Below are 26,863 nucleotides of genomic sequence, written 5' to 3' on the forward strand. Positions count from 1 at the left end.
CTGGCGGTCATTACTTGGTGAAGTGTAGTAAGTCAAATGTTTGACCGTCACAGCACTATGTTTGATAAATTCAGACCAGAGAATGGCAGAAAACTCGGAGTGGTGCAAAATATGCATGTGCTGCACCCGACTTTTGAGTGCGTCTCCTGTTTTTGTTGAGTGACACAAAAGAAGGTGCGAGTGTTGCCGCAACTGTGTGAGAGACAAAAGATAGCTCCAGCTCTACTCTTTAAAACTCTTGGAGTAAAGCAGGGGCCTTCCTTAGCCGAATGGTTAGCGTCCGCGGCTACAAAGCAAAGCCATGCTGAAGGTGTCTGGGTTCGATTCCCGGTCGGTCCAGGATCTTTTCGTAATGGAAATTTCCTTGACTTCCCTGGGCATAGAGTATCATCGTACCTGCCACACGATGTACGAATGCGAAAATGGCAATTTAGGCAAAGAAAAGCTCTCAGTTAATAACTGTGGAAGTGCTCTTAGAACACTACGCTGAGAAGCCGGTTCTGTTCCAGTGGGAACGTTAATGCCAAGAAGAAGTAAAGCACAATGTGCTTCGTTTGGTGCTTTTCATTGGGAACATAATCAAGAACGAATGTGACTGACGGCGGTGTCGAATCATTTTTTGCTTTCTCTACACTTCAAAATCATTTTAGTGTTTATTCACAAATTCCATAACGCCGAAAATGGCCATTTCTGACACCCACCCACCCTCTCGTAACGCATTTTGTATGAATATTTTTCAAATTTTGTATGAGCTGTAACATCTTAAGGACACCCCCCCTTCAGCGTTATGAAATTTGTGAATGGGCCCTTACGTAGAAAGCACGTGAATTTGGAACTAGGACGTAAGACATTTCTTACAATGTTCGGAAATTATTTTATAATTAGAGGCCGTTCATTAAATAGGTAGGGAGTTATGTGTAGGGTGAGTCATGTGGAGGGGGCAGGAAGTTGTTTGTTACGTGCTAGACAAATTATTTGTAATCTTCCCTCGGGAGAGGGGGTGTCAAAAAAATCGACAAAACTCTTGACACTTCCCAGGAAAAGCAATTCTCGACTTCACTTTCCTTGTAAAAAATCTTACCGCTTTTGGTCTTCCCACATTTGCTATTTGCGTTTCAAACGCACACAGCAATAACATATGTCGAATTCATTTTAGAAACCAAGGTTGAAACTGGCGCAACCCGTTCTGAATTACAGTTTCAACCCCAAACCGATTCAGGTTCGACCGAACTACAATTTGCTTGAAGTTGGTTTGTTTATGTGTTGATCACCGATCCAGTTCCTAAAAACAAAAACGACAACGATCACACGAAAATATTGTCAGATATATTGAATCTAATCAAAGCAATCGTTTGTTCAGGAAATTGTCAAAACTCCTGGTCAACACAAAAAGTATGAGGCTATGCACAAAAATCATTCCCTCTCGTTCACTCTTTCATAAAATTATAAACAACAAGGCCAGTAAACGTCAATATCCGATGCAAAATGAAAACAGTGCTGAGCCCCATACCGAAGTCGTCGAAATTATCGAAGTAGGATAAGTAATCCATTAGTTGTGGGTGTTCCTATTGTTGTGGTAACGCCATTTTAACTGATTTTATTGCATTAACCACAGAATTGACACTGCCAATCGACGTATTGGCTTGTTGATACACGAAATAGTTGAAAACAGCGTGTAAATTACTTGAAAGTTGATGAAATATCACTAAAATTGCTGAAACTTTTCTTACTTGTACTAATAGTTTCGGTAAAGTGCTCCTATAGTGGAGGATCCCATGAGAAAGCAACGGATGCCGCAACTATAAGAACGCAAATTAAAAATATATACCGCAACAGTGTAGTTACTATTTTTTACTGACATGCCGTTTTCTACAGCGATGAAATCATTTTTCTTATTAAGTCAATGATCGTTTCTTCCCGTAACAACTTTAATATGTTCATAAATTGTGCTTCTTGAATTTAAGCGGTTAAATGAAGATCAATCGTTCTTAGTACCGTCACTATTGGTACATCTACCATGTATGTAAGGCGAAATCATGTATGATTTATGAAGTAAACAAATGTTTGTGTGGTTCGTTTGAGAGTGGCATCCATCCGTACTCCGTCATCAAAGCAAAGTGAAGCTATTTGAGAGAGCCTTGCCTAATGCTCAGAGAGATTCTCAGCAACGGCACATGGGAGTTTTAGCGTTTTAGCACACAAAAAAGAATGGGTGCAACACAATTCATATTGCACTAGCACGTCTCTTTCAAATTGAACGTGCTGTCTCCCGGCAGCGCGTGCTGCACCGAAAGAGTTTTGAGTCGCACCCTATCCCTGATTCAGACATGCTCTTGCGGAAGTAAACTCTAAAATTCTGATAGCATTTTATTCATATTCTCTGATAAAAGCAAGCAGTCCCGTCTGAATTGGAAGTCATTACAGTACATATATGTAGGTTAAAAGACTGTCAAAAATAGACGATAGGCTCATACCAAACGTCCTTTTAGGCAAGCATTTTCAGTTAACATTGCCAGAAATATCAATGATGACTCGATTTATTTTACCTTCAACCAATTGATCAGGGATTGAATCCTGGGATTCAATCCTCCCATACATGTGGCATGATTCATTGCATGCCTGGATTTGAACCAAAAATGCGCGCAAACAAATCTTGCTTTGGTGATTTTAGATCTCAGCAGCTCTTGGAAAGGGATTTTTTGAAGACTGCTCCAAGTTAGTTCTAATACCCTCCGTTATATGAAATCGTAGTAGCAAGTTTATCGTTAAACAGTCAATAAGTAGTTAAAAGATTAAAAAAATGGGGTGGGTAATGTCTGTTACATTACCGTGGGGTTGACGTAGGACTACTATGGACACACCCGGATAAAAAATACAATACAAAAACAATATAACGTATTGTAACAGTACCATTCAATATATTGGAAATACAATACAGTATATTGTAAAATGACAATACAATTACAGTACAATATATTGTTTTGAACAGTTCACTGTATGGTATATGAGAATTCAACGAATTAGGTATGCTTTACACCATCGTTTCTCAAACTTGGATTTCGCGGAAATTCAGTATGGCTTTGCTTTGTAGTCACGGACTCTAACCACTCGGCTGAGGATTTGGCAATTAGCAATTATTCATAACAAATCAGATATTGTATGATGCTAATTAATTGGGTGGGAAGTGTTACGTGAGAATGGTTATGCGAACCCCTGAACGCTGTTGGACTACGTGCAATTATATGTATGACAAACTTCGGTGTTTTCGGCTTTGCTTTGTCGTTGTTGATTATAAACAACAGCAGAAGAACCAAGTTTGTTCTTAGACGAAAACACCGAAGCTCTTTATAGCATGTGGCAATGGAAACTACCGTGTGTTCATCATTATTGCCCTGCTAAAAGAACGGTGTCTCTCGCTGTTTGCAATACTATAAAGAGCTTCGGTCGAATTTAATTCTCCACCCGGCTACATCATCTGGTTCGGGATCTGAACCTGAGTCAGAGTCTGTACTCGCATCAACCATTCTTTCTGCTTCCATTTCGTTATTATTATTGCCAGTTTCACGAGACACGGCCAGCATGGGCTCTGCGTTGGGATCTGTTTTCTTTCGCGGTGGTGAGTTATCCAATGGGCTCAGCTCACGAACATTCCGTTTCGTCTGCTGCTGTAGTCGATGTTGCGTTCGTTTACATTTCGCGCCTGCTTCTGCTGGGACATCTTTCTGTGTTGGGTTGTCAGCCACTTGTTGGGTATCGCATGAAGACTGCATTGTAGTTTGTTGTTCTTTTTCGCTTGCTGCTGCTTCAGAGCATTTTTGTTTGGGGTGTGCTTTTCGTTCATACCGCCGGCAATAGGGTCCTAAAGCCCTGTCCCAATTTTAGTGCCAAACGCTTAAGTTTAGGCCAATAACACATGTTTACTCAATTTTCTAATGTTTTCCGTTGGTTTGAGCCCAAAGAAACATTTTTTTAGATTTTGTCACACCCCTTGGCTTAAACTCAAATTTTGGGTGTATTTTGTTTTCCGTGTCCCTTCCGAAATGTCAGATAGGAACAACCCCAGTGGTCGAACTAAAACCCCTGTGGTGTTTTTGTCGACTAAGCGAACGTCAAACATGATCTTAAGTGTCAAGGTTCATTTATGGACCCAATTTTTAAATTAAAGTTTAAACATGATATAGCCGTTATTTGAGCGGAAAAAATTGCTAAAGTAGTTGCAGTAAGGTGCTCTTTCGTGTTATTGAATAAAAACAAGATTTCATTAAACATTTTAGGACCCAATTGGGGATTTGCGAACGGTAAGAAACAGTCGTAAGCTGGTTTAGAATTCGCACGTATGATGGTACGTGTTTTTGGAGTTCAATCCGCACGACACGAACGCCGTTTTGAACACCGGGGAAGAACTTTTTCCACAATTCACGAGCTACGGACACTACCTTCCCATACTGCTTCATGTGATCGGCGACAACTGCATTTGGTATTCCTGGCGGGAGATCGTGGATGCGAACATTCGTTGCAGTATCTTCCATGTAGATAGGAATGTTGAACTTTTTGTTTTCTGACGACATTGAGTGCTTCAAATGATGTAAAGCAGCTACTCGCTCTGCTGTTTCTAAATCGACCGACTCGATCGAGCGCTAGCTGACAACTGTCATATTGTATGATGCTACGAGATGAATTGGTTAAACCTCCATGAGTCGATGTTCCATTACTCGATATCGACTCATGGAACCATACTTGAAATCAAATTTCATGGTTACTATGACGGTCCCCTCAAACAGCTTTGCATAGCATTGCTGTTCCATGACTCGATATTTCCATGAGTCGATGGCCCCTTCAATATCGACTCATGGAGGGTTGACTGTATTAACATATTGTTAACAACATATTACATTTCATTTTCCGTAGCAGTTCAGATTTTTTGCAGGTGAGTTTAGTTATAAGAGACAAAAACACGCTTTCAATTTACTTAACCTAACTTAACCTAAATATATAACGCACTGTATTGTATTTATCTGTGATTCTATCCAGTACATTATATTGTACATTATTGGTTTATTCCATTCACTGAATGGTACGCAGAGAAACATATTTTGAAGTAAAATTTATTCTGAATCATTTCAACAACGTTTCAGCATTATTTGGCGGCTTATAATTGCTTCTTATCATTTATAATTACAACAAATATAAAGCACTTGTCAAAAATATCGAAAATAATTATTATTTTGAATAGCTGTTAGTTCTCTGTGTGTACGTTTTTATCCGGGTATATATTGTGCAAGATAAATCCATGCAATGCTATTAGGGTTTATCCATAAATTTCATAACGCAAAAAATTGTCATTTTTGACACCCACCTACCATCTCGTAACGCTTTTTGTATGAATATTCTACAAATTTTGTATGAGCTGTAACACCTCAAAGACACCCACCCACCCCCTAGGGCGTTATGAAATATGTGAATGGGCCCTTACCTGAAAATCTCGATATACCGTCGCAGTGATAATAAAAATCACCAAATGTTTCAGATTTAGCAAATTTGAAACATTTGTGTCCTTGAAGAACGAAGAAATCCAAGCCTACTTGAGTTATCGCCGCCGCTGGATGTGGATTTACAATGAGCGTCGCAATATTTATGTAAGGACATAACAAAGTTATAAACTTCCCTTCCTAAAAAGAAACTAAAGATTTTCCTTATGCTGTAAAAAGATGTTTTCAATCCCTGCCTAAATTAAATTCAAACCTCAATAGCATACGAAATATGCCCTCATCGAAATCCATAGCGAAAGCGTTCCCATTCTCTGATTCGTATCTAATGCAGACTAAAGACAGCTCAAGTCAGCGGTTTTTGATACCGAAAATAAACGGATGTAAAACACGATCACTAATAGCCACACAATAGCCTCGCAATACAATATTCGTGATCAAACGTCAACATCCCACCGCAAAATCGCTAGTTTTTGGAGGTGATTTTAACCTCCAAATTGCCAAATAACCTCCAAATAATCACCTCCAAGTTAGTTCTAATAGCCTCCGTTATATGAAATATGGTGGCGCGTCGATCGTCGCAAGTTTATCGTTAAACAGTCAATAGGATGAAAGGTCCAGAAAACAAGATTAAAGGCTCTCTTAGTATTTGACCACCGAAGAGTAAGGTTGCCCTCTAGAAAAGTGCGACAATTTGCTAAAGTTTCTTACTGAAAACGTGATTAAGCAATAGGTACAATTGTAAAACATTTTGATTTGCCAGTGATTATTAGATTTTAAACCCAAGTGAAATATTGAGCATGGAGTGATTTGTAAGTCCCGTAGAAATTATTACAAAGCTCTTAAATCTAATCCAATGTATTAATTAGGCTTAGTACGTCGAGCGAGCACCGTGCACAAAGTTTATTTAAATCACGTGGTGTGAATAACAGGTAACTCCTAAGTTAGTGCTCACTTGTCCAGTCCTAATTGCTTTTGTAAACGAAGGTCTAACTTCCAGGACCAGTCTAAGGCCGTAGTGTATCGCCGCCCGTGACGCCCAGTGTGAAAATCGCTACTTGTGACGTAATGCAATCGTCATTGCGTCATCAAATTCTGTGAACGGCACCTCGCCCATGACAGTTTTAACGGGATAGCCACTAGTCCGACTCCCCACGGCGAACGGAATCCAACCACGATCGTAAAAGGGTCACGACGGTTACGTTTGGCACTGAGAAGCACCTCTTGCCTATCATAAGGGGCAACCGGGGCAACCACGTGCCGCTGGCCTAGAGATTGCAGCGAATGAGCAGTAGCGTATGCAGGAGTAAAAAAGGGCAAGTAGCAAGAAAATTGAACAATTGTAAATAAAACGAAAAATAACACTAGATATTAAGCACGAATCAATGGAATAAGGCGTGAGGCAGACTAGGCATTGCACAATATCTGCACGAATAAAAAAGCTCAGGAATATGTTACAAAACCGTTTCAGTATTATTGAGCTGATTCCATGAAATAGTGGTCGTACAAAAGGAATTTTTAATCCAGTTTTACTCCGGGTTCGACGTAGGATAGCTCTGGATTTGGAAAACCTTAAAAGGAAACCGGTCCATCCTGTTTTTTTTTATATGAGCTTTTGGTTGTTGTAGTTAGCTCGTGCGTTCAGAAGTTTCGGTTTTGGATTGGAGGTCTAAGACAAGGACTCGCCCTAAGGTCTCAGTCGGGTACGGGATTTTGAGATAGACACGCTCCTTCGCGGTAAGTCTCTGCACTTGCCTGGCGCTTAAGCGAAGGCTGATTCGCTCCTTCCTTTTTCCATCCTTCCAACTCCCGTTACAGGTATATCGTTTAACGACACAAATGAGCAAAAGTCTTTCAGAATAATAGAAAAATCCCTAAATTTATTGCTACTTTGCACCTAATTTTGCCATGGCGCTCTTGAATTCGCCACCCTCTATAAGAAATCAACGTAGGTGGCGAATTCAGGAATCGAAATTAACTTCTTCTTCTTGACATTACGTTCCTACTGGGACAGAGCCTGCTTCTCAGCTCAGTGTTCTTATGAGCACTTCCACAGTTATTAATTGAGAGCTATCAATACCGAAGTTGCCATTTTTCCATTCGTATATCGTGTGGCAGGTACGATGACACCCCATGCCCAGGGACCGACCGGGAATCGAACCCAGACACCTTCAGCATGGCTTTGCTTTGTAGCCGCGGACTCTAACCACTCGGCTAAGAAAGGCCCCGAATCGTAATTAATTACTTGGCGAATACTGGTGCAAGAGGTCCAGTATTTGCCACCCCATTTCCAATACAAAAACAAAGTTTCTGACTTTCTTCATATTTTTTCTTGCTTAAAATGGAGTGAAAGTTTATTTAAAGAATTGACAAAATAAAATTAAATGTCTTATGATTTATTTATTTATAAGAAAATTGTTCCCTTGTGTGGCGAATACTGGTACACCTCCCCTAATGTCAAATATAATGATGGTTAATCATTTTACCAAAATAAGAACGTTTTAGTAGGCTTAAATCGAGTTTATCCTTAATGTGCTCAACTTACCCCGTGCATAGGGATAGCATATTCCCGGTGATGAACGTGTTCGGAGCTAGTTCAAAAGAAAAGCGGACTTTTCGGATATACATGAAAACCCAAGATGTTTTTTCTCGTTTCATAGTTTATTACTTGTTATGGTTCGATAACAATAAAAATAACAATTTATGTACAATTACAGCGTCGATATATCGAATACTAGTTGGAACATATTTCTTTCTCGAATCACATTGAAGTTTTGTAGGTTTTGCCGACTATCGCAAAGTTTTCAGTTGATAAAATCGAAGAAAAAACGTTTGAATGAAGACATTAAAGAATAGTAACTGAGACGGTTGGAATGTTAGTACGGTAAGAAGGGTGATGCATGTGATGATGTTAGTAGCGTTAAAAGTAATAAATAAATAATGATCTCTCTGCAATAGAATGTAATCGAATGGATGACGATAATGCGTTCGAATGGCAGGCGATGGGGAGACGTTTTGTTTTAGAATAAATTATTAAAAATATTAAATAAATAGATTTGTCTAAGTTCTCCATAGCACGGCGGAGAAAGATTGATGTACGCCCTAAGATTTATCGCTTTTTGCACTTGAAGTGGGGTTTCTTTCGCGGTATCCCCGTGGGACCGTCCGTCAGTTCGCAGATGTGCAGTCCTATCCGCTTCAGTGGGTGGCATCGGTTTTTCGGATTACCCCATCGTCCGTTGAACTTGAGCCACTTGGGATTGAGTGCGGTTCGCCCTGAAAATAGTGCACACAAAAGGCAAGGACAAATTTAAAGTCATGAATCCCCACGGTCAGAAAGCTTACCCCTTGAATCGTTCTCGTGAATGATTTCTACGCTCTTCCACGTGGTCCACGGTGTTCCGAAACCGTTCACGTCATACAAACGGGGTACGCGGACATATTTGTGCTTTCCAGGGGCGGTCCACAGCCCATGAGATCCTTCCGCGGCGAACAGGACCGGGTGATTCCCGGAGGTGATGACCGTCTTCGGGAAGGTTGGCCTCTGCAGTATACCCTTGCGCGTTTCCTGACTGCGATATTCGAAGGTCCCCGTCAACCGTTCATAGGTGTAGAAGGCCCCGGCGTCGTGTGCAGATACATACATTTCCTGAAAGTTTGTAAAATATGTTGTGGAGCCGGAAATTGAACTGCTACAATGAAAACGTAAAGTTCAGTATCTCCACACAAGGAATATCAGTTTTGGAATGAACATAAAATTGATTATTATATCTATTTATCAATCTATGAAGCACTTATAGAATGTAAGTCTTTATTTTTACAAGCGCAACCAGTGATCTGTCCAACTTTAATTAATACGATTTATACCCCGAAAAACTCAATAAAATATAACCTGTATAATATTGATCTAAGTGATTGATTATAGACCTTCGAAAACTTCTTTAAGAACAGCGCTAAATCTACAAACTTAACCAATGATCTTTCGAAGGTTTATGAATGAGGTTCATACTCAAACAAACACGATCTTTCAAGTTTTGAGTCTAATGGCTGACTAGGGTTATTAAATAACTCCGATACAGGACTTTGGACCAACAAACGTAAACAATTGTCAACAGAACCAGTCAATTTGTTTGCTTTGCAGGTGATATAGATATTGTAGGCTGAACACTTGAAAAGGTGGCTGAAATGTACGCTCGCCGGAAACGTGAGGCATGGAAAGTCGAATTGGTTGTAAAGTACATTTTCGGAGAACTTATTCCATTCCATATACTGAATCCATATTGTAAGTATATTTTCGGATCACTTATTCCAAAATCGATAATATTATACCTACGATTTTTTATCCTTACCGAATGTAATTTCGAACTTACTTCAAACCCGGTTCACCGAAAAAAACGATCCTCGTTGTCTCACACGTAAAATCAAAACGTTCTACTTACGTCAGGTTCTTTTCGGCCTCTAAAGAACAAACTCATATGCTCCCAATCGCCCACGTGGCTGCCAAATTCCTTCTTCGTCCCCAAGCACATTCCGAATATGAGGGGAATCGGCCATGGCCCCAGTGGTCCTAGGTTGACCGTGCAGATCACTTTACCCTAAAAAAAGGAATTAACCATAATACGTAGCCCATGCAGGGAAGCAACCTTGAAACCAACGTTACCTGACTGTATGGATAAAACATCCAGTAGGTGACATGGAAATGTGGATATTCGTTGGAATCCTCTCCGTTCTGTATGGTGATGTCATCGCGACGCTCGGTGATCGTCTCCCAATCATCCGACTCGTTTTCGTTACTACTGTTATCTTCCTCGTCCGCGTCTTCGGCTCGACCCTCGATGCTCTGATCGAACAACAACTCCTCGGCACTGGTGGGGCTGTCGGTGCTGTCCTCCTTGACTTTCGCGTTCGGTGGATCGACAATCGAAATTCCCCGCCGGCGGCGTCGTTTCCGTATCAGACGGATACTCTTTTCGATTTTGTTAATGTCCGGCTTCAGCTCCGGCTGCAGTTCGAAGATGTTCTTGTGAACTGGCACATACTGTGGTTGGCGTTTGTAACCGATTCGGTCGATAGTGTTGTAAACGACTTCTGTAAGAAAAAGATGGAAATATGTGTTGTTATTACGATGAGAAATTGCAAAAATTGTTTCGCGGTCTTCGGCAATATTCTACATCGTAGGAATACGTATTGTCGCACCGCCACCAAACCGGATCGCGCCAGTGAGACTCGCGACGCGCCTCAACTCGCGACATTTTGAAATCAGTTTTTTAGTGTGGCGCTACATTCTAACGATTTCTATGAACACAGCGCACTATTCACATATTAGCAGCGTCGCTCGGGGCCCGAGAAAATAAAAATTTCAAATAAATGTTGGTCTTGATTTCTACCGGATGCATAATATCGAGGTCTGTGTTCAGAATTTTTATAGAGGTCAATGGGCGACCCCTGGCGATTTTTCTTTGCAAAAGTAAGTTTTCCCATAGTAGATCCCATACAAACTTTGAACGGCTGGCGCGTAAATATAGTTTCACCGATTGAGCTGAAATTTTGCACAGTTGTTATGGGACCTAAATGCAATCCAAAAAGTGGACTGGAGCGAGAATCTATTTTTTTCATATAACCGTTATTAGCAGAGCTAGCAATAAGACATGCACAGTGGTTGGTGGTTGATAACTAAGTGAAAGTTTTATTACATTGTCAGGGTTACATTCATTTATCAAGGCTAGGGCTATGCATACTACAGTCGACTCTCCACATCTCGATATCTCTCCCTATGTCGATGATTTCATAAGTCCCTTCAGTCTGCATACATTTTCACTCTCCATATCTCGATATCCTCCTTATCTCGATGTTCATCTGTTGATTCTTCGTTCTCAATTTTCTCTCCGTATGTCGATATACCGTAAAACGGGGTAACTTTGATAGTTTTTTCGAAGAAAACTTGAATATTTATGCATGCTGTTTCAAAGAATAATAATTTATATTTTTAAAACAAGTACTGGCATCCTAGCTATCGATTGCAGTCGATAGATTTCCAAAAGATTTATTATGAATGGATATATAATTTTTCATATAATCGAAAGTTGGTTTTCTGTTTTGGGGTAACTTTGATAATGGAGTATGAATCGAGCAAAATGAATGAATAACGAACATTTGTAGGGCATTGCATACCTCTAGGCGTTTAACGTTATATGAAAATTTCTGACTTAGATTACAAAAATGGTCCCAGTTTGTGAAAATGCTATTCGCTAAGAGATTTGAGACCGTATTCAAGTTCTATGATAAATAGGCTGTCAAAAAGAAGTGGCTTACTATTCAAAACTACATCAAATAGTGATCGTAGAACAGATTGTTTGAAGGCGTTTCGAAAATGCTAAAATTGTGTCAATTTTTAATATTCGTATATAAAGCCTCAAATGCACTTGATTCCAATGAAAATAGCTTTGACATGAAGTGTCATACTAATACTCTTTACTTTTGCATTTGTTTTGCTTAACTGATAAACAGAAACTTCGTTATTTCGTTTAATATGTTGTGGGTCTCGCACTATCAAAGTTACCCGCATTATCAAAGTTACCCCGTTTTACGGTAACCAATATCGAAGGTTACTAGACCAAAGTTTTGGGGTTCAAAACAAATTGGGAGCGCACAATGACGTCTGTTTGTGTATTACTTTCTTGGCAACGGAGTGTTTTTCAATCTAGTATTCATCAAAAATGTGTTCTTTGTCTCGATCTCTCCCTATCTCGATGGTCCCTTCGATATCGAGATGTGGAGAGGCGACTGTATGATTGTTTCTCAACATCCCGCCTCAATCAGTGCGCATCGTACCTTCGTGCTGTGCGTACACGAATTCTCTCTGCTCTTGGAAGTTTTCTTAAAAACTACCTAAAGCAATAAATCAGTACTTTTCAGTGCTACATAAACAGTACTTTTCAGTGCTAAAATTAAAAACGGTACTTTTCAGTGCTACTAAAACAGTACTTTTCAGTACTATTTTTCTACTATTGATTCTTTTACGATCCTTGTTTGGACCCGTGCCTTCGATTTTTCGTTGGACCCGTTGGCGAAAGCTAGCGGTGGTAATCCTTCTTGGACACCGTCTCGGGAAAAAACCTCTCGAAGGTCACGTCTTCTTTCGTTTATAAACTAAACATGGTATCAACAACTAACAAAAGGAAGGGTGAATCTCTGAATTCACTACTTCCTTCCAAAAAAGTGGGTTTTAAAACTGTCACTACACGTGGCAAGAATGGAAGAAAGGACGCTTCCCCGGAATGCGAAGTTTCTTCCAAAGGTGAAATGAATAATTGTATCGAAATGAGCAATCAGTTCGATGCTCTAGACAAATTTTCCGAACACCAAATCGAAGCAGCCTCTAGCCCAGGCTCTTTGATTCAAGTGAGGAAGCAAAGAGTGCCGCCTATCGTGGTCAGTTGTTCCGAATTTGCGGGATTTAGGCAGGAGATCTTGAACTCCATTAGGGGAATCAAGGTTTCCTTCCAAATCGCAAAGAAAGGAGACTGTCGCGTTTTGCCAGAAACTCTTAAAGATCGTGAACTTCTTCTCAGACATCTTGAAGAGAAGAAGCACAAATTTTTTACTTATGACGACAAAACTGAACGTTTGTTCAAAGTTGTCTTGAAAGGTCTCTCAAGTGACTATAAGTCTCCTGAAGAGATCAAAAATGAAATAAAAGATTTACTTGGATTTTCCCCAGTCCAAGTAATCATTATGAAAAAGAGAACCCAATCTGGCATTGTTCGGAAAGGGCTTTCTCAAGAATATTATTTAGTTCACTTTAACAAAAAAGAACTAAATAATATCAAAGCTTTAGAAAAAGCTAAACTTATGTTCGATGTCCGTGTGACATGGGAACATTTACAGAAACCTGGAGGAAATTACCAGAACCCCACTCAGTGCCGTCGGTGCCAAAAGTGGGGTCATGGTACAAAAAATTGTCGCATGGATGCTAAATGCATGATTTGCGGAGGTTCTTCTCACGCTAAGGACGTCTGTCCAGTGAAGGAAGATACCACCAAATTCATATGCTGTAATTGCGGGGCTAACCATAAGTCCAATTTTTGGAATTGTCCTTCACGCAAAAGGGTCATTGAGGCTCGTGCCAGGCAGATGAAAGATAATATCCGTTACGATAACGGTCGTTTCCGGAATTTGCCTGGTAGAGTATCGAACAATGCTCATTTTTCAGTTAACGATCGCTTGATCATGAATCATACCCATCAGGAAGATCATAATCATGCTCATTCACAAACTAATTTTAATCCGTCGGGTAGCCGTTCGAATCTTTCAATTTCGAATGTATCTACCCACGGTAAATCCTTTGCCGATATCGTAGCAGGAAATTTGAACTCCTCCCCTGTTCGATCCATGGGTACCCATTCTACTTGTTTCAAATCAAATGGAAAAAAACCCTACCGCCACAGGTAATTCCGCTTCTTCGTCTACCGGAAATTCTAATGGGAAATCACATGACATGTCAGCCTCTGATTTTAATTTTCTAACTGAACAATTGAATCTAATGATTGATGCAATGTTCAAAGCCACCACTATGACTGAAGCAGTCCAAGTAGGTGTAAAATTTACAAATCAAATTGTTATTGGATTACGTTTTTCTAATGGATCCAAATAATAATTTAAATATTTTAAATTGGAATGCTCGTTCTCTGAATGGTAAAGAGGACGAGCTGTTTAATTTTCTTACGGTTAATAACGTGCATATAGCAGTTATTACCGAAACGTATTTAAAACCTGGATCTAAACTCAAAAGAGATCCTAACTTTTTTGTTTATCGTAATGATCGACTTGATGGGGCATGTGGGGGAGTTGCAATCATCATTCATAGGCGTATAAAACATCAACTGTTTTCATCATTTGAAACTAAAGTTTTTGAAACTTTAGGTGTTTCTGTTGAAACACAGTTTGGTAAATATACTTTTATAGCTGCCTATTTGCCTTTTCAATGCTCTGGACAGCAAGTTAATTTGCTCCAAACTGACTTGCGTAAATTGACTCGCAATAAGTCAAAATTTTTTGTCATTGGTGACTTTAATGCCAAACATCGGTCATGGAATAATTCTCAAAGTAATTCCAACGGCAGAATTTTATTTGATGAGTGCTCTTCAGGATATTTCTCAATTCAATACCCTGAGAGCCCTACATGTTTTTCCTCTTCTAGAAATCCATCTACGATTGATTTGGTTTTAACCGACTCTAGCCATCTTTGTAGCCAATTAGTTACTCATGCTGATTTTGATTCTGATCATGTCCCTGTTACATTTCAAATATCCCAAGAAGCGATTCTTAATCCATTAAGCTCCACTTTCAATTATTTACGAGCCGACTGGAATATATATGAAACGTATGTTGACTCCAATCTTGATGTTAACATTTCTTTAGAAACTAAACTTGATATTGACAATGCTCTTGAAACTTTAACAAATTCCATTGTTGAAGCCAGAAGCATTGCAATTCCAAAATGTCAAGTAAAATTTGAATCCGTGATTATAGACGATGATCTTAAACTCTTGATCCGTCTTAAAAACGTGAGGAGAAGGCAATTTCAACGCACTCGCGATCCTGCTATGAAAATTATATGGCAGGATTTGCAGAAAGAAATCAAGAAACGTTTTGCTCAATTAAGAAACAAAAATTTTGAAAATAAAATTTCTCAATTGGACCCTGGCTCTAAGCCTTTTTGGAAATTATCTAAAATCTTGAAAAAACCTCAGAAGCCTATACCGGCATTGAAAGAGGAAAACAAATTATTACTAACTAATTGCGAAAAAGCTCAAAAACTTGCTATGCAGTTTGAAAGTGCGCACAATTTTAATTTAGGACTTACTAGTCCAATTGAAAATGAAGTTACTCAGGGGTTCGAAAATATTCTCAATCAAGAGAACGTTTTCGAAAATGCCTGGGAGACTGATTTGGATGAAGTGAGAACTATTATTAAAAAATTCAAAAATATGAAAGCTCCTGGCGATGATGGAATTTTCTACATCCTCATCAAGAAACTTCCAGAAAGTAGCTTATCATTTCTAGTTGATATATTTAACAAATGTTTTCAATTAGCATATTTTCCTGACAAATGGAAAAATGCTAAGGTTGTTCCAATTTTAAAACCAGACAAAAATCCTGCAGAAGCTTCTAGCTATCGTCCAATCAGTTTGCTTTCCTCCATCAGTAAACTTTTTGAAAAGGTTATTTTGAACAGAATGATGGCCCACATCAACGAAAATTCAATTTTTGCCAACGAACAGTTCGGATTCCGCCATGGACATTCGACCACTCATCAACTTTTACGTGTAACAAATTTGATCCGTTCCAACAAATCTGAAGGCTATTCTACTGGTCTTGCTCTTCTAGACATAGAAAAAGCATTCGACAGTGTTTGGCATGAAGGTTTGATTGTAAAATTAAAAAACTTTAATTTTCCAACATACATTGTTAGAATAATTCAAAGTTATCTGACAAATCGTACACTTCAGGTTAATTATCAGAACTCCAGATCTGAAAGACTTCCTGTAAGAGCTGGTGTTCCCCAAGGCAGCATTTTGGGACCAATATTATACAATATTTTCACATCTGACTTACCTGAGTTACCTCAGGGATGTCAAAAATCTTTGTTTGCGGATGACACAGGCCTTTCCGCCAAAGGACGAAGCCTGCGTGTCATCTGTAGTCGATTGCAAAAAAGTTTGGATATTTTTTCTTCATACTTGCAAAAATGGAAGATTTCTCCTAATGCTTCCAAAACTCAACTAATAATATTCCCACATAAACCAAAAGCTCTTTATTTGAAACCTTCAAGTAGACATGTTGTCACGATGAGAGGGATTCCAATAAATTGGTCAGATGAAGTTAAGTATCTAGGGCTCATGCTAGATAAGAATTTAACTTTCAAAAATCACATTGAGGGCATTCAAGCCAAATGTAATAAATATGTAAAATGTCTTTATCCCCTTATTAATAGAAAATCAAAACTTTGTCTTAAGAACAAGCTTTTGATATTCAAACAAATTTTCAGGCCAGCCATGTTGTATGCTGTACCAATATGGACTAGCTGTTGTAATACCAGAAAGAAAGCTCTGCAGAGAATTCAAAATAAAATTTTGAAAATGATTCTGAGGCTTCCTCCCTGGTATAGTACCAATGAGTTACATAGAATATCCAATGTTGAAACATTGGAACAAATGTCAAATAAAATAATAAATAATTTCAGGCAAAAATCGTTACAATCTTCTATTGCCACGATTAATGCGTTATATGTTTAGGTTAAGTTAGGTTAAGTATATTTAAAGCGTTTTTTTTCTCTTATAAGCAGGTGAAATCAATTCACCTGTAAAAAATCTGAACTGCTACGGCAAATGAAATGTTATATGTTGTTAACAAAATGTTAATTAAATCTTAAATTTGTTTTACCAAATTAGGATGATAGTGTTGTCTAATAACACAGAACACCTAGATATAAGAAATGAATGTAATGTTTGGAATGATACTAATAAAGAAATTAAAAAAAAAAAAAAAACATCCCGCCTCAATTAATTAATCCTAATAACTCACGCAACTTTCGGAATCTAGAGGCAGGAAGGCCTTTTGTCATCGCATCGGCAATCTGCTCCTCAGATGGTTTGTACTGCAGTTGTATTTGATTTTTCTGGATCAATTCTCTTACGAAAAAATACTGGATGTCAATATGCTTGATTCTTCTGTGTTTCCGTGGTTCTACGCAGATGGCAATGCAGGATTGATTATCTTCATAGACGGTAACGGGAAACTTCACTTCTACATTCAAGACTTTCAACAAATTAACGACCCATATTGCTTCACAACTTGCTTGACATAGGGCCATCAACTCAGCTTCTGTTGTAGACAAAGCTATGGATGCTTGCTTCCTTGTTGCCCACGAAATTGTTGCTCCATACAGCTTCAGGACATATCCGGATACAGATCGACGATCATTTGGATCATTTCCCCAATCCGCATCAGCAAAAGTACATAATGTTCCTGGAGTAGTGGACCGACGAAATTCCAATTTGTAATCCGCTGTGCCCCGCAAATACATCACCGCTGCACAAATGTCCGGTCTTGACGTAATCATTGAATACATTAGGCATCCTAGGTATGAGCTCCTTATATGGTTTCGTAGTGAATTGTGTTTCATCTTCACATTTCAGCAACTTCAAATGTGAATCTATTGGAACAGACGCAGGTCGACAGTCCTTCATTCCAAAACGCTCCCGAATTTTCTTGACGTACTGCTTCTGATCTATCTTCATTATACCATTCTTCCGGTCCCGTTGTATGTTGAGATCAAGAAAAGTTTTTACCTCCTTTAGATCCTTCATTTCAAACTCCATGGACAATTTTTTCTTCAAATTTGCGATTTTTGCTTTCGATGTGCTTGCTATCAAAATATCGTCCACATATATCACTAGATACACTGTGATTGCTTGATCCGTCCAGTAATACAAACATTGTTCTTGCTCGCTTCTGCTGAATCCTAACTTGGTAATAAACGAGTGGAACCGCATGTTCCAGCTCCTCAACGCTTGCTTCAAACCATAGATTGCTTTATTCAGTCTGCAGACTTGATCTCCTTTCTTGAAGCCAGCAGGTTGTTGCATATAAACTTCCTCCGTCAAGTGTCCGTTTAGAAAAGCGCATTTTACATCCATTTGACAGATATATAAATCTCGTTCATTACAAATAGCCAGCAGAATTCTTAAAGTTGTCATCTTGGCCACAGGTGAGTAGGTTTCCGAGTAGTCAAATCCTTTCTCTTGTGTAAATCCCCTGGCGACTAGTCGAGCCTTGTAGCGTAGCACATCTCCATTTCCATCTCGCTTGATTGTAAATACCCACTTGTTACTGATAACTTTTCGTCCAGCTGGTAAATTCGTTAGAGTCCAAGTTTGGTTTTTATTCAAAGACGCTAACTCTTCATTGATCGCTTCTTCCCATAACATCCAATCATCTCGCTTCTGCAGCACTGCTATGTCACTCGGAATATTATCTACAAATTCTTCAGCACTCAATGCAAATGCAGAAATTTTGTACTCGTCGTGCCACTCTGGCGGACACCGGTTTCGGTCGCTCCGGCGTAACTCATTGCCACGGTTAACTCCACCAGCTTCATCAATTCCAAATTCATCTCCTCCGGCCGCTTCACCGATCAATGTTTCATCCAATTCCTCATCGTTGTTCAGGTTCTTGCAAATCCGACAGGTCTCTGTTACTTGTTTCGGGTTGTTGAACATGGTCACATACTACTATTAGCTTGCTATTGTCTTGATGCCTTGCCGATCTCGGTTCATCACTGACTTTCTTTATTTCAGATTGCTTCTCGTTGAAGACAACATCACGTGCGACGAATACTTTTCTTCCATTCCATACTCGGTATCCGTTTGGCGCGTATCCGACAAAAACTGCCTTTTTCATTTTATCATCCAGCTTCCTACGCTTCTGTTTCGGTACATGGACAAAACATTCGCTTCCAAATATTCTCAACTTACTTACGTTTGGCTTTTTGTGATTTCACAGCTCGAACGGAGTTTTGCTTTCTTCAATTGCAGCTGTTGAACTCCGGTTCGTCAGATATGTGGCGGTATATACAGCCTCACCCCACAATCGCTTCGTTACTCCACTTTCTGAAAGCATTGCTGTTACCTTCTCAATGATAGTCCTGTTCATTCTCTCGCTGACACCGTTTTGTTCCGGCGCATAAGGAACGGTCATTTCAAGCTGGATACCCTTCTGTCTGCAGAATGCCTTCAATTTTTTACTTCCGAATTCACCTCCATTGTCGCATCTTAAACGAGATATCTTCACTCCAAAATGGGCACTCGCCATCGCTTCATACGCCATCAGATAGTCAATCGCTTCATCTTTTGATTTCAGTAGGAACACCACGGTCATATGCGTATAGTCATCTATGAAAGTGATGAAGTACTCCATTCCATCCACCGATACAGGCGAAATCGGGCCACAAAGATCACTATGCACCAACTCCAATGGACGCATCGTACGTTTTCCATCCCGATTTTCAAAAGGCTCCCGTGTTGCTTGGCGGCCAGACAAGGTTCACAGATAATTTCGCTATCACTTCCATCAGCATCAATCAGCTCCATTCCATCTACCATTTGATTTCGGACCAGCTTCCACAGATTATCGTGTCCAAGATGACCGAAACGTTAATGCCAAATTTCCAGTTGTTTGCTTATTCTGCCCGTAACCATAGCATTACCTGCCGTTGAACTTGATGGTAATTCAAAATCCATTAGCAGAATTTGGGGCAAGTGTGCCATAGGGGCAAGTGTGCCACCCCTGATTTTTGTAAAAACTACAAACTTTATTTTTTATTTGAGCTTAACAATATGTTCCCTTATAGTCCATAATACAATGATCAAAATATGACGCAAGTTGCTCTATTTTTCACGTATTTACATCGACTTTTGTGAAAACCATAAAATTTCAGTGATTTTTTATAAGATTTCGTTGTTTCTAAATAGCATGGTGAGAGGTAAATTAATAACGAATTTTTCAAACGTACTGTACATTGTGAAGCTATACAAATGTGTAAGTAATTGTGGCATTTGAACGAAAAAGATATTTAGTTTTACATACAAAATCCATGTTGGTTGAAATCTATACTATAGGTGTACAGGTAAACAAAAATGGTTGGGGTGAAATTCATAAAAATGTAAACATCATCAACAAAATCATGATAATGAACCAAAATGAGGCACCAGTAGTGGTTTTTGAGGTGTAGAGAAGGAATAGCGAACATTTTTGCTCCCACAATGATTTTTTTCTCCAAATATTCGATAATAACATGGTTTAAGGCGTTTTAAGAACTGTTTTAGTTATTTTCATCAATATTTTACCTTTATTTAGTGCTGATCTAGTGTAATATTATACAGATCCTCCATAATGAAAGAGTAATTCATATATCGCATTGAATGGAGACAAAAAAAAAACGATTTTAGTTACTCGAATTGACTAGTAGAGAGTTCCACATGTGATGAACCTTGTTACAAAGCATCCCCTCATGACGGTAAACCTAAAAATATTTTTAAAATTGTCAATTAGGCTCTGCTTTGTTAGCAATATTATCAGGAAACCAAATTATCTTAAACCAAATAATGAAAATTTCATTACAAGCAGAATTACATGAATGTTCATTCGATGGCCGTCTTGCCCCATAAGGGTGGTACACTTGCCCCATAGTGTTGAAAATCAGGGTATTTTGGATGATATTTGAGGACCTCCAAAACTAATACTTTTTGAAATTATTTTCTTTTCAAATGACACAGTGCTTATGAAAAGATGTGAAACTAACATCGTGAGGCTGAATTGGCGGGTTTTTCAAGCTTTAGACAAAGTTAGAGAACAATTTGCTTAAGGTGGCACACTTGCCCCAAATCCCGCTACATACAGCACACCAGACTGCTTGCCAGTAGCCACTACGTCCTTATCTTGATTTTCAACCGCTACCTTTCCATTTTGAAACACGACTTTCTTACCGGAGTTTTCCAACCTTCAAAGAGACATTAAATTCAGCGCCAGATCCGGAACGAACAAAACATCTTCATCAAGAATATGAATTTTCCTTCCTCCGACGTTCGAAAACATATTAATCCTCCCATTCTGCTTGGCAATCAGATTCACTCCTTTCTTTGCAGTAGCAATGACGACTGGCTTATCTAGTTCCTCCAGTTTCTCGAACATATCTTTCTGGTGGCACATATGGTTAGAGGCGCCACTGTCAAGATACCAACATTTCTTCCTTTCTCCAGAACCAGCAACGAACGAAACCGTCTTCGCAACAGCTCCCGTTCTTGATTGTTTTTTATCTTTGAATCTTTCAAAATCTTGGCGAGCTCCAGTTTCCCGACAATCCGCACGTTTATGGCCAATCTTGCCGCAGCCGAAACATTTTAGCTTGGATTTTCCTTTTTTTTTCAGCGAACGCAACTTCATCCAGCTCCCGACTCGGTGAAACTTTCCGCCCTCTACGCTTCGATTCAATATCTAGATACTTGCTCTTGAGGAACTCCAAGGTAAGCTTCTCAGATACTGCTTCCAACGCTGTGTTCACAGAATCATAGGATACCGGCATCGTCAGCATCAGATGACAGACTACATCTTCTTCATCCATTTTTGCTCTGGTAGACTTCAATTCGCGAACCAGTTGATCTAACCGCAAGAAATGAGCTTCAAGACTTGACCGGTCATCGTGCTTCATCTCTAGCAGCTTCCTCCTGAGTATGAGATCGATTTGTAATACTTTTTCTCTGGAACACTTCATGCAGCCCGTCCCAAATTTGTTTCGGGGTCCTCTTATCCTTTATATACTCGAGGTGACTGTCTGCAACTGCTCCAATCAGCACCGATCGACATTTGTTATCTTCCTTCCTTCGCTTTGCAATTTTCTGCTCCTTTTCTAACTTCACAGCAGCCGAATCTACCTCCTGAACTTCCCAGAAGTCTTCCTCGATAGCTTCCTTCTCGATACAATGTACAACTTCTAACTGCTCCAGAAACGCCAGAAGTCTGAATCGCCAGTTATTGAAATTCGTACCATCGAAAGGCTTGATTCGCAGGAACTTCTCGTCATCACCCATTTCAGCGGTATTTCGGACTGCTTGCGTAACGAACAAGGAACTTCAATTACTCTGGGCCCATAACCTATTAGCAGAGCTAGCAATAAGACATGCACAGTGGTTGGTGGTTGAAAACTAAGTGAAAGTTTCATTACATTGTCAGGGTTACATTCATTTATTAAGGCTAGGGCTATGCATTGAAGTGGTTCAAAAAATCGTTTTTGCTCCACACCGCTAATTCGATTCTATATTAAATTCTGAGTGTCCCCCCAAAATTTGAGCTCATTTGGATGAAAACTGAGACTGCACAAGCCCTTTAAAGTTTATATGGGAATTACTATGGGAAAAGCAACCAATTCATTCAATTGGTCATAGAATTTGCCCATGTGCTCTTGGAGATTAGAACTACGTTGATACTGTGAAATACATTAATCAGCTACAACTTTGCCGAAGATCGTTTTTACATCGTTTTCATCCAAATGAGCTCAAACTTTGGGAGGACACTCAGAATTTGATCTAGAATTGAATGAGCGGCGTGGAGCAAAAACGAGTTTTTGAACCACTCTACTATGCATACTATGATTAATTGTTTCTCAACAACCGTGTCCCAGGCTAATGACTATAGACATGACTGTCACAAATTTTTTCAAACTTCTACAGTACTACAAAATAATCGACCCTTCATAAAAGTTTATTTAGAATTTCTAAAGGTGGGAAAAAAATATTATTTCTACATCAATATGTCCACCATACACTCTTACAAAAAATCGGGTAAATGTACGTGCTTTTAGATGCACATAAAAGAAGCGAACCATTAGACATATCTTTACATCCGATTTTAAAATTACATGACAACAAAAAACCAAAAAAAAAAAATACGCCAGGACGTAAAAGTCGTTATGACCGACTTTTACATCACGACGTGTAATTATGTTCTAATCTTGTTGTCATGTGTCTAAGATTGCATTGATGGGACGCTATGTGCATACTAGGATATTCTAGTTTTAAAACCAAAACTCTTACCACTTACCAAAACTGCTGCTTGCTGATTCTGACGGTAAGGCAACAACTTGAAGGAACCACCGTTCTTTGGTGCAAGTTGCCGCACATTTCCGTGGACTTCTTCATTCCTCACGGGGGACAAATTCACAAATAATGGTCAGCTGTGACCTGCTTACTTTCCGTTTCACTGAATTCATCACTTCACAAAACATGGCAGTAGCAATCTTAAATTCAATCATGGAACACATAATATTTCATAATTCCACATAAACAAGCTTCTGCATTTCAGGTGCCAATCAGCCGACGAGAGCGGATTATAGTTGTTATTTTTTATCCATGGAGTTTCACGCTAAATAATTCACAAGCGGCTACCACAAACACACTTTATAGACACGAACGACTAGTTATTTCACAAATACTTTCCCTGATTTCTATTGATTTCTCGCCCAAATACGGGAGAGAAAAATCGCGGCGAACAGTACCGGCCATCTTTGAAAACAAACTCAATGATTTGCATGACAGCGGCACCAAAATCAAACATCATGTAAATTTAAGTGTGTTTAAAAGGAAATATCAGTCCAACTTTTATATTTTATGGAATGCTGCACGTGTGATTGAAAATATGACACAAACATTATGTGATTCTGTAAAGATATGTTGTTGGACGTTATTCTCAATCTAGTTTTATTTGAAATCATATTTCATACCGTTATTTTGAACTTCGAGTCAAAAGACGCCTATAATTTCGTCCTGAAAGCGTTTGCGTCACAAAATGTTTAAGTTCAGATTGGATTACATCACATGTAAATTTCATTATTTTTAAGAGTGTAGGGTGAATTATGTATTTTGGACAGGTTAAGGATAAATCTGGAAACGGCGATCGATTAACTACATTAGATGTTAATATTTTATTGCGTAATATTTCTCATATGCTTGATGTCTCATTGTACTTTGAGTTTCTGGGGAGAAAAAGCTTACAAACTGTAGTACAGTCAACCCTCCTTGAGTCGATATTGAAGGGACCATCGACTCATGGAAATATCGAGTCATGGAACAGCAATGTTATGGAAAGCTGTTTGAGGGGACCATCATAGTAACCATGAAATTTTATTTTTAGTATGGTTCCATGAGTCGATATCGAGTAATGGAACATCGACTCATGGAGGTTTAACTGTATTAGCTTCCAAAAAAGCTTTTTTGGCGGCCTGTCTGTTATACATTTCGGACACCAAATATATATTTTGGACACCCTCATGTGCATATAATTTGGACAGGGGCATTATCTCAACATCCATGCAATGGTTTCTTAAAAAGACAACCGTATCATAAAATTTTAAGTGCACATGTGACATGTGCATTTTTTCGCTTATTGGATGTGTATATTAGTCATAATCATTTTATTTAATGCAAGCAAATTCCATCAGATACACGAAAAAACGCCTGCAAGTATGCATGCATGCGACATTCCAGTGCGTTTCATCAGATGGCCAAATTATATCAACTGAATAAAAGCCATAATCTATTTTGGACATCACCTGAATTATGCCTTATATACTCATGTTAAGATTTTAGATGAACTTAGCTTAAATTTTAGACATATTTTATCATATTCCCACTTTTAAACATTTTATGAATGCCAATTCTGAGCGTTATTATTGCATTTGATGTATGTTCTTCAAATGCACATCCTCTTACATTCGTAGGTTTCACAGATGTTCTGTTGATATAATTTACAATTTTGATATTTTTGAAGCCAATTTGTAATTGTTATGAAAATGGTCATCATTTATACGTAGCATAGTGTATTATTCATGCAATACATGATGGTACGAAACATATATATATTCCTCACCATCTCATTGAAAATGAGCATGGAACAACTAGCCTGTCCAAATTATATACATGTCCAAGTTATATACAATACCCTAGTACCATGAAACTTCGGAGATCATGCAAAACTTTATTTGATATTTTAGGTATAGACACTTCCAGTAAAAAATCCCATCGTTTTAACACCAGTCATTTTCTATTATAAAAGACGAAGAAGAAAAAAAACAAGAATTTTTGTGGTAAATCCTACAAGGATCACTTAAGCTATTCTGTGAGGGGGGTAAAAGAAGTGGCTACCGACGTCCAATAAGAGACTTTACTACATCCTAATTTTGTACATATAGCTATCCTTTTCATAATAAATTCACCCTTCTTTTCGAAATAGGCTGTTCTTCAGAGCATTGCAATGTGGCTGTGTGAGTCTTCCCAAAATTAGAGGACAAAACTTAGTGTGTAAAAATTATTTGCTGAACAACTAGCTGCTTTTTTATCTTCTAATATTTGAAAAATACATTTTTGAGCCAAACTCGTGAAATACTCAAAAGGAATCGTACAATTATCTCCCCACTCTCTAAGTAGAATATGTCTCAAAATGTTATCCATTCGGGGTAATGGCGTTCGGGGTAGTGACCCATTCAGGGTAGTGGCGTTCGGGGTAATGACCCATTCGGGGTAATGGCTTTCGGGGTAGTGACCCATTCGGGGTAGTGGCGTTCGGGGTAATGGCGTTCGGGGTAATGGGATGGAGCCCTTGAGGGGCCCAAATAGCCGTAGCGGTAAACGCGCAGCTATTCAGCAAGACCAAGCTGAGGGTCGTGGGTTCGAATCCCACCGGTCGAGGAACTTTTCGGGTTGGAAATTTTCTCGATTCCCAGGGCATGGAGTATCTTCGTACCTGCCACACGATATACGCATGCAAAAATGGTCATTGGCATAGTAAGCTCTCAGTTGATAACTATGGAAGTGCTCATAAGAACACCAAGCTGAGAAGCAGGCTCTGTCCCAGTGGGGACGTAACGCCAGAAAAGAAGAACAAGAAGTTAGAGATCTGGGAGTCACCAATGTTTGATGATGCGATCCATGATATAATCACGTCTAACCAGATTCGCGAAATAATGCGATCAACGCATTGTACACCGAACAAGTGTTCATCACTCGCCCACGCAAGAGCAAGCGACGCGATCAATAGATCAAACACTTATAACTGTGAACAACGCGCGACATGTTTGATCTTGCCCTCATCGCCCGCCTCCGCAGGAGCAAGCGTCAAGGTCGAAGCATCAAACACAACTCTACAAAAAATTCAAAGCAAAACTCGGTAAAAACTTAAATTGGTTGTGTAGACTCCTTCACATTGTTAATTGAGATTGTTATTGTTATGCTTCAATGTTGTCAACGCATGTAGGATGACTTTATCTGTATAATACTTTAAAAATAATCAATTCGTATTTCGTTTCAGGTTTTACGGGTGGTTTGACTACATTAAATCTGAACACTTTTTAATTTGTACCCCGCTAATTTGCACATCGTTCAAATTAAAATGGTTCAAACATCATTTAGCTCATGGAACAGAGTAAAGTGGATTGGAACGCTGTGGAACGGAACGCTGAATCAAAACAAAACAGTGAAAGAGCTAACCAGAAACACGTTTCTAGGGTGACTAGATGTTCAAATTAAAAATGAACCCCGATGGTTTGAATGAGGTACCGTTCAAATTAACGAGGGTGTACGGTACCATAATCTCAACAAAATTCGTAGTTCAATCAAAGATTATAAAAACTTTTGAAACTATATATCTGATCATTGACATCTTACTACTCAAATTTTTACCCATGATGTGATTCAAGTCCATTCCACAGCATATTTTTTTTTTGGAAAGGGCCCCCACAATTCTGTGGCCATGTCCACGGAAATTGA

The 26,863-nt window shown here is 39.0% G+C and overlaps 1 protein-coding gene across 2 annotated transcripts in view; it reads right to left on the minus strand.

The window, feature by feature from the left end:
- Nucleotides 1-8,140: 8,140 nt before the first annotated feature.
- The window catches only part of LOC5573743, a 79,729-nt gene continuing 61,006 nt past the window's right edge, over nt 8,141-26,863 (minus strand). For both annotated transcript variants that reach the window (XM_021852199.1, XM_001654721.2), the window contains exons 4-7: nt 10,147-10,574; nt 9,926-10,081; nt 8,832-9,135; nt 8,141-8,762 (exon numbers count right to left, since the gene is read on the minus strand). In XM_021852199.1, the coding sequence (XP_021707891.1) occupies nt 8,596-8,762; nt 8,832-9,135; nt 9,926-10,081; nt 10,147-10,574 (1,055 nt within the window). In that variant the 3' untranslated portion in view covers nt 8,141-8,595. The remainder of the gene's footprint in view (nt 8,763-8,831; nt 9,136-9,925; nt 10,082-10,146; nt 10,575-26,863) is intronic.

The sequence above is a fragment of the Aedes aegypti genome, chromosome 3, assembly GCF_002204515.2.
Source record: "Aedes aegypti strain LVP_AGWG chromosome 3, AaegL5.0 Primary Assembly, whole genome shotgun sequence".
Lineage (NCBI taxonomy): Eukaryota > Metazoa > Arthropoda > Insecta > Diptera > Culicidae > Aedes > Aedes aegypti.